The 8,529-nt window shown below is 38.6% G+C and overlaps 1 protein-coding gene across 2 annotated transcripts in view; it reads left to right on the top strand.

Moving 5' to 3' along the window:
- Nucleotides 1-82: 82 nt before the first annotated feature.
- Nucleotides 83-8,529, top strand: part of NHLRC2 (NHL repeat containing 2) — a 48,861-nt gene continuing 40,414 nt past the window's right edge. The window contains exons 1-2 of one of the 2 annotated variants that reach the window (XM_074373588.1): nucleotides 83-470; nucleotides 3,344-3,496. In XM_074373588.1, coding sequence (XP_074229689.1) covers nucleotides 293-470; nucleotides 3,344-3,496 — 331 coding nt within the window. In that variant the 5' untranslated portion in view covers nucleotides 83-292. The remainder of the gene's footprint in view (nucleotides 471-3,343; nucleotides 3,497-8,529) is intronic. The other variant, XM_045506563.2, reaches the window with a different exon arrangement.

The raw sequence follows: 8,529 nt of genomic DNA, 5'->3' as shown, positions 1-8,529 counted from the left end.
GCCCGGAGGCCTTTTTCCGTGTTGAATCTGGCGCTCTGAATGTCCAGGCTCGGCTGTGGCGATAGGATTTAGAAGGGCGGGGTGGTTTGGGACGGCACTTGAATTACGTGCCTGGGAATTGCGTCGACTTGTACTTTAGCGCTTGAAAAAGGGCTGTTAACGTGGAGAGCGGGTGGTGGAGAGTGAGGCGAATGTGCCGTCTTGAAACCGAAGGACAGTAAGCGCTTCCTCTGTCCCTAAACGAGACGGTCCCGCGGCCTCGGCGGCCGCCCCTGGCCCGTCCGGGGGGAACATGGCGGCGCCCGGAGCCCGGAGCTGCAGCCTCTCGGGCCTGCTCCCGGCTCAGACCTCGCTGGAGTACGCCCTGCTCGACGCCGTCACCCAGGAGGAGAAGGACAGGCTGGTCTACCAGTATCTGCAGAAGGTGGACGGCTGGCAGCAGGACTTGTCAGTGCCCGAGTTTCCGGAAGGTGAGGGGCTGGCTTCGGGGTGGGGAGCCCCTCCCGGAACCACCCCCCCCTTCCTCGGGGTCGGCGCCGTGCCCTGAAGCGGTGGGCCAGGCGTTTCGCCCAGCCGAGCCTCTGTCCCGAAGCGGCGGCGGACTGCGGGCTTGTGGAGGGCGTGGGCCTGTATCTTCGTCTCGGTATCCTCTATCGGCCCGAGCCTTTTGTTAACTAGTAGACGTTCCCTGAACGTTTAGTGGCCCCGGCTAGCCATGATTCCGGTGTCTTTGCCACCCGGTCCGTTCAGTCTGGGTGCCCAGCATCGATCGTCATCTTAAGGCATCCTCCCAGCTAACATTATTCATCACTTCTTATGTGCCACACGCAGTCCTAAACACTTCAACGGTATTACCTTATTTGATCTTCTCTGAAGGCTATAGAGGTGCTCTTACTGGTCTTATTTTACAGTTGGGAAACTGAGGCACGGGGACAGGGAGTTTAAGTCATTTGACTAGGGCCTCACCACTACTAGAGTCGAATTTTACAGAACCCCCCCTAGATCGGCCACATTCCTCCGTTCAAAGTCGGGAAACTTGTCATTTAAAAAATCTGAATCAATTATCGCCTATCTGTAGGGTTTGTTTCCCAGCTCTGTGAATGCTTGGAGCCCGAGGGAACTGATATTGCCAGCAGTGCTCTTTGTGAAGCACATCTTGCTATGATAAATGAGACCGAACTTAACCTTCTTTGGTTGGGACTGGCATTGTTTTGCCCGGTGGTGCTGGCGTGTCTCCTGGCATGACACTGAAACCACATGTATAGTTAATTGGTTGGATGTGGCAGGGCTCAGTATCTCATGGGAGGTATACTGGAACCTTGCCTCTGACGAAAGTCACGTGTCTTTCCAAGCCTTTTGCTCCCACCTTCAAAAGTGCTTTTTGTTGTTGTTATTAATTATATGCTGGATTTGAATTACTGTGAAATTCTGTCGGAAGAATTGGGTGCATGAATGCTTATCCCATCAAAGAAACTTTAGAGGTTTATATAAATGTGTGCATTTTTAAAAAAACTTTGTAAGAAGTTAGTTGCGTAGTAGACTCTCATAAATGAGCCAGCCACCAGCTAAGACTGGGGCCAGTGGTTTTATTTTCTTGTTTGTATTTACAGTGAGTGCATTTATTACCATGAGATTTGATCTTTGTGACATACATAATATAACAAAATATTCAGGCTTCACATTTGACACAGTCAAATTTTATGCTGGGCCTGATTAATGAGGACAGAATACTAGATACGAGTTTTTTCTTGGTTTGTTTATTAGTTACTGTAATCAAAAAGTCATAAACATAACTCTGTCTCAAAAACACTGTGCTTTGTTCATTTCTTAAAAGAAGTATGTTTTATGGGAAACTGTGGTATAATGGGTGGATTCAGTGGTATAATGGGTGGATTCAGACAGACCTGGAATTAAATCCCAGTTATTTCATTTGTTAGTTGTGTGATTTTTCAGCAAGTTACTTCTTCAAGCGTTACTTTTCTCTCACTTATTAAATGGAACCAGTATTTATTTACCTTTCAGGTTTGTTACGCAGATAGAGGTAATATATCTAAAGTCCTTGCTTCATAGGCAAGCTCAGTAAATGTTAGCAGCTTTAAAAATTATATTCATTCTAATTATTGTTATTATAAGGTTCATTATTATGATTAAGTCTGAAAAGCACCTAGCACAATAACTGACATCTAATACTTTCCCCATCCCCAATCTGTCACGCTTGACTATTTACAGAAAATAAATTTAAAAGACAAATTCATAAATACTTTAAAATTAGGATATGTAATATACATTAAGTAATTTGAGGTTTTATATGGTCACTTGATCTGGCATACCATTAACACTTTATTAAAATGTATGATTAAGACCTAACTATACCCTAAAAGCTCACTCAGTTGGACTAATTTGCCAAAATACTAGTTTGAGGTGCAGATTTTTTTTTTTAAGTTTTGTTTTGAGTAACTCCAGTTACTGTTATTAGTTATTTGCCCTTATTACTCAGTTGTCCCACCCAACTTTGGCTTTCAGTTTCTGTAAAATATTTCCAAATATTTGCTTTAAGGTATAATTTACAATTTTAGTAGCTGCATTTATTTACTTATAAGCAACAAACTATTATATTTGTTTTCTTAAATTGGTTAAATAGACATGCTGTACGTTTAATCTACTTTTGTTAGTTTAACAAAACCTTTTTCATAGTGCATAGTTAAAATTGTAAATCATGGTAAAGTAATTATAAATTCTGATTTACAAAAGTACAGATTAATGAGATTCTATTTTTCTTTTCTTTGGAGGGAAGGGAACATGCTCTTCATCAATTTTAATGTTGCTTCCATGCAATCTATAATAGTAATAGTGTGTTTTGCTTAACTTTGTATTTAAAATATGTTGTATTTAAGGTCTCATTCAAATCCAGAGCATTTCAGCTCTTTTGTGAAATTGGCTTACACATTTTATATGTTTATGCTTATATTTTAACACTGTTCCTTTTTGATATTTAGTTTATTCTTAAGGTTGACCTTCATTCTCAATAGCCCATTTGTACCAAATTGTGTACTTAGGTCCTTTTAATATTTGGTATTTCCACTCATTTTTACCTAAATATGTTGATCTTACTTCCTTTCACACACAGGCTATTGTACTATTTCTGAAAGAATTTAGTGGCTTTTTTTTCCCGCTGTATTTGCAGACTGCCTAATAATAGTAGCTTTTCCGTCTCTTACCTCCCCATCCCCTTCCTGCCCCTCCCTTCCTTAGAAATAATAATGGTTCACATTTTAGTGGTAAGATTTAGATATATTATCTTTATCTTTTCCTTTAATCATAATTTCTTTTGTATAAATTTCAGGATTAGAATGGCTGAACACAGAAGAATCTATTTCTGTCTACAAGGACCTGTGTGGAAAAGTGGTCATTCTTGATTTCTTCACCTACTGCTGCATAAACTGTATTCACGTGTTGCCTGATCTGCACGCATTAGAACACACATACTCTGATAAAGGTATGTGCCCTTCATTTGGTTTCTAACAGACTGTCCTGGCGTAGTCACTGGAAGAGTAGCTGACTCATTTGCTCATAGCATAAACATTTGGCTAGACTTCAGTGATTCTAAAAGTAATTTCTAATCTACGAATTAAGGACTCCATGTACCTTTTCATGAGGAGTTAACCTTAGCGAGAGGTGGTTGCTTTCCTAAAGAACCATCATTTGGTATATGGTTTTTCTCTCAGGATAAGGACGTAATTTATTTTTTTCATGATCAAGTATTTTTTAAAGGTCATTTTGGATATCTGGACTTACCTAAATTTGTTCTATGAAAAAAAGGAATAATGAATTTGTGACTAACTTTATACTCTTCTCGCTATGATAAAAAGGTTCAGCGTTCTTGTTAGAAAATATGATTAGGCTTCCTTTCTTTTCGAATGACATAAACTACAGTGGAATGCAAAATATTATAACAGATACTTTTTCTTTGACCCTGCTTTATTTAAAAATTACTTGTAAAGGTTAATGTTTTCCAAAGCACACTAGGAATTCCTCTTTTATGGTATTACAAATTCAGAAAATGTAAGAGATTATACTTAGTTTTTTTTTTAGAATGTTGACTTTTTTCAGATTTTTTTTTCTTGTTTACTTCTTTCTAAAAAGAGAGCATATGGGGTGAATGAAACTAAAAGTTCTACTTAATTATGTTTAAATTTATTGAAACTGTCCTCTTGGAATGACCAAAAAGGTGGGGGGTCACTGATCTTGTGAGAGTGAAGCTGAGAATGGAGTATACATGTACAAAAATGAAGGCTATCCTGAAACTTAGTTTAAAAAAAAAAGGAGTGCTGGAAAAAATCTTCAGTGCAAGTGAAGCTTTGGATGCTTTTAGATTGTAATGGGCTTCATCCTGCAATTGCCTATCAATGAGATTTGTCAAGAGCTCAAATATTCCCAGTAGCAAAGTCATGTTTTCAAAAATTCACCTGTATTTAAGAACTATGAGTATTTCTTAAGCTCCTAGGTTTTGGATGCTTGTGTGTCTTGTTCAAGTCCATGTAAACAAGTATATTTTTTGAGTGTATATTACGTGCAGCGTACTCTAACTGCTTAGGAAATACGTAACAAAATTGAATTAATGCATTATGGAACATGGGGAAAGGAGTAACTCATTTTGGCCTGGAAGCTTTGGAAAATATTTCTCAGAGAAGGAGACAGTTAAGCTGGAACTTGAAAAACTGAGCAGGAGTGCAGCTGGAAATGAAAATGGGGCTGGGGGGACACTCCTGGCTGAGGAAGTGACAGGTAAACAAGCAGGGAAGCACAGAAGAGGAGGTTTGGGGAAGGGTGAATAGTTCAGGGTGGCAGGACTGTAGGGACTCCCGGGAAAAGCGTAAGAAGGAGGTAGATGAGGTTCAGTCACGTTGTGAAGGGCTTTGTGTAACATTCTTATAGTGAGGTTAATGGACTTTTTCATGCATTGAAGATACAGAGATGTTTGAGGTTGTTTTTAATTTATTTGCTTAACAGGGTAACAATAAGATTTGTGTTTCAGAAAGGCACTTACAGACTGGGTTAAAAATCTCAAAGTTAATCATTTCCATACTTCAGATCACCCCTAGCAGACTGATTAACTTCATTGGTTAACACCATTACTATGTCATAATTCTGAATGTGTCTGAAGCAATGCTGTTTACGTTCTTGAAGAGACATTCAGCAGTCTATTGTTTTAATTTATTTTTAAGTTTTTTCAGCACCCTGTTTTAATTCCATGGAATATTCAGTTCATTTTATCAGTAAGCCAGAAATGCTCAGCTGAGGAAGTGCTTTTTAATTCAAAAACCATCTGAAAGAGGCCCAGTTTAATCCTCAGACCTCCCTTGGTAAAACAGTTTTTAAAGTCAGGTTTGTAATGGTGACCAGTATCACGTTCAGAATAGGATAAGAGAAATTATGCCAAATGCCAAAGATCTAAAGCAAAAAGTAAAAAAGATACTTAAAGTAATGAATGGTTCTGATGTTCAGACATTTTTTAAGAATGTGGCTGGGCCCAAAGATGGTTATTAATTCATAATGATTTAACATATATTTGTATTAGACTGACAGATACCTCAATGTTTTTTTTTTTTTTTTCCTTTTCTACTTGAGGGCTTCTGATTTTAACCTCCTTATGCTGGATGCCTTAACGATGTATTATAGTATAATACCCAAATTTAGCACAACGACTGTTATCTAAGGAAAAGCACTCTTGTTTTATAAGAAACTCTTACTAGGAAAACTTGACATATTTCTAAATGTGTTGATAGGTGAATGGCAATATATGATTAAATCAGAATTTAAAAAACCTAAATGCCATAATACGACAAAGTAAACGCTGGTACTCTCATTGCCTAGTATATGCTATTTTTCTCTTTGAAATTTTATTAAATATTAGAAGAATACATGTCTAATTTTTATAGTGAAACTAAACATTTGAATGAGTCAATACACGATTTCACTCTGTGTCAGGGTTCCCCAGACTACCCCCAGGTTGATGATTCTTTAGGAGGACTCATGGGATTCAGCATTTAGGTATACTCCTGGCTACAATTTATTACAACAAAATACCACAAAGCAGAATCAGCCAAGGGAAAAGATGCATGGGGCTGAATTGAGGGGAGACAGGAGCAAGCTTCCAGGGTCCTCTCAGTGGAGTCACACAAGTTGTGCTTAATTCCCCAAGCAAGGAGTTGTTTCCGCATGTTTGAGGTGTTACCCACCAAGGAACCTCATTAGAGACAGCACCCAAAGTTTTTATTGGGCGCCGGCCACGTGAGCAGCTTCTGCCTGGTGCCATGTACCGAAATTCCAGACTCCCAGAAGGAAAGCGAGTGTTCAGCATAAATCAGATTATTTGTGCAGACATTGAAGGCGTTGTGAGCTACTCTTCCCAGCCTGGGAACGATGAGAGGAGCACCCCTGAAATCCAGGCAAGGCCAGCCCTGTAAGCAGGCCTTTGAAAGAACAGCAGCCAGGCCTTCTATGTTAAAATAACTCTTTTCTGCGCACACTTCGTATTTTCTTTTTACAGCAGTCCATATGTTTATTATTCTTTGTTCTTAAATTTGTTAAAGTAGAATGAAAATATTGGTCGATAAACAGCGTACTTTCAGAGTGTTTAACGTAGATGCAGGGTAATGTCAGTTCTTGAAATTTAAAAAAAAATCAAATTTGCTTTTAGTCTCTGCTTCGATTTCTTGTTCAATGATTTTGATTTTTTTCACTTCGTTTCCATTGCTTTTAGTATCAAACCTAGAGTCCTGTCCCTCCATGCCCTTCTCCGTGCGCTTCTCCTCTTCCAGCCTCCCTGCCTGCCGTCAGGTTCTCCTGTCACTGTTCCTCGTGCTTTAAGGCCCTGACATGTGTTCCCTCCACCAGCAATGAGCCCCGCATTCTTTCTTTCCCAGTAAAGTCCTGCTTGTTGTAGATCTCAGAATGTCTCAGTTTACTATTTTTGTACATCTAAAACTCCTTGGGTGTTTTTAATTATTTCATTGAACTAGGTTATCATACACTGGCTGTGATTGTCCTTCCTGCTCTAGACTGCAGCGTGGATGTGTTATGTATACAACTATGTACAGTTGTATCTGTGTGTGTATACGTCTCTGAAAAATGAGACCTTTGAAGTTTTTAAAATGATTTTTAAAAGTTATTTTATTACTCATATTTTTTATTACTAATATTACTAATATTTTAGAAGCTGTTACTCTTTTTATTTGGTTTCACCTTCCCTCATTCCCTTTCTTCTTCCCCCTTCTCTTTTCTTTCTTCCTTCTTCCTCTTTTCCTTCCATATTTTATTTTAAGTGCAGTAGTTTTGATCCGTGTGTTGGCAAAAGATCAGTAAAGGGAAGAATCTTTTACATCCTACTTTTTCTTGTGTATGATTAACAGAATAAGCGAAATATTTTAAGAAAAATCTCTGTATACTTACTTTAAGGCTGTTGACACTGAAAAAATGGAATGTGTAGTTACTTGGCAGTTGTCCTTGTATGTAGCTCAATATAGATATTCTATTTAGACAATATGATATGGTTTATATATTGTACAAATACATAACTTTCTTCAGTATCTATGTCCTGTTGATTCATTCATTTCATACTGTGTACTAGGCACTGTGCTGGTGAATAATAAAACATGTATGGTCCCTAAATAATTGATGGGAATTACAGTCTAATTGGGGAAACTTATAATCAAATAACCATACAAATATTTTTATAATTTCTGAAGGAAAATTACAGAGTGCTATGAAAACATATAATGGGGTTTACTCTAATCTGGAAGAATTAAAGAAGGCTTTTTTAAGAGTGAAAATTGAGCTTGAGATCTAAAAGACAGGTCTGACTTTAGTACGTAAGAATATTCCAGGTGGAGAGACAGTATGTGTCAAGACTTTAAAGTAAGAGGAAGAATGACATTCTTGAGGAATTGAAGAAAGGCCTGGTTGCCACAACATCCTGGGTGGGGTGGTGGAGGAGGCAGGGAAGAAGGGTGTAGAAGATGCTGGAGAGACCAGATGTGGTTTTTGTATGTAGAACAATGGAAGGTCTGGGAAGGATTTTCTACCAGAGGGTGACATGATCAGATTTGTGTTTTTTAAAGATCAGTTCCTCTCCTAGGTGGGTAATTAATTAGCGGAGAAGAATGGATCTGTGACAAGGCTGTTGTGCTCCCTGTGAGACATCACAACAGCTTGAAGCTAGTTAGAGATGATAAGACCAATAGGTTGATCGTGGACTAACTGTGTGTGACAAGAGAGGGCTGGTTGGTTATTACAAAGATATGCTAGGTAGGTTTTTGGCTTGAAAAATTGGACCAATGATGGTGCCCTTCAGTGACAGGAAACACTGTAGGAAGAACAGGTTTGGAGGGGAAGTGTGCGAGTTTAGTTTGAAGTATCTTTGAGACTTCAACTTCATTCTCCATCTGACTTCCGTTGCTTTTAAGGATAAAGAGCTCAGTCCTTATTATGACTTATGAGACTGACCCTATCTGTATGTTTATTATCATT

This window comes from Camelus bactrianus, chromosome 11 (assembly GCF_048773025.1).
Source record: "Camelus bactrianus isolate YW-2024 breed Bactrian camel chromosome 11, ASM4877302v1, whole genome shotgun sequence".
In the NCBI taxonomy this organism is placed as follows: domain Eukaryota; kingdom Metazoa; phylum Chordata; class Mammalia; order Artiodactyla; family Camelidae; genus Camelus; species Camelus bactrianus.
This window is presented reverse-complemented; position numbering and strand designations above follow the sequence as displayed.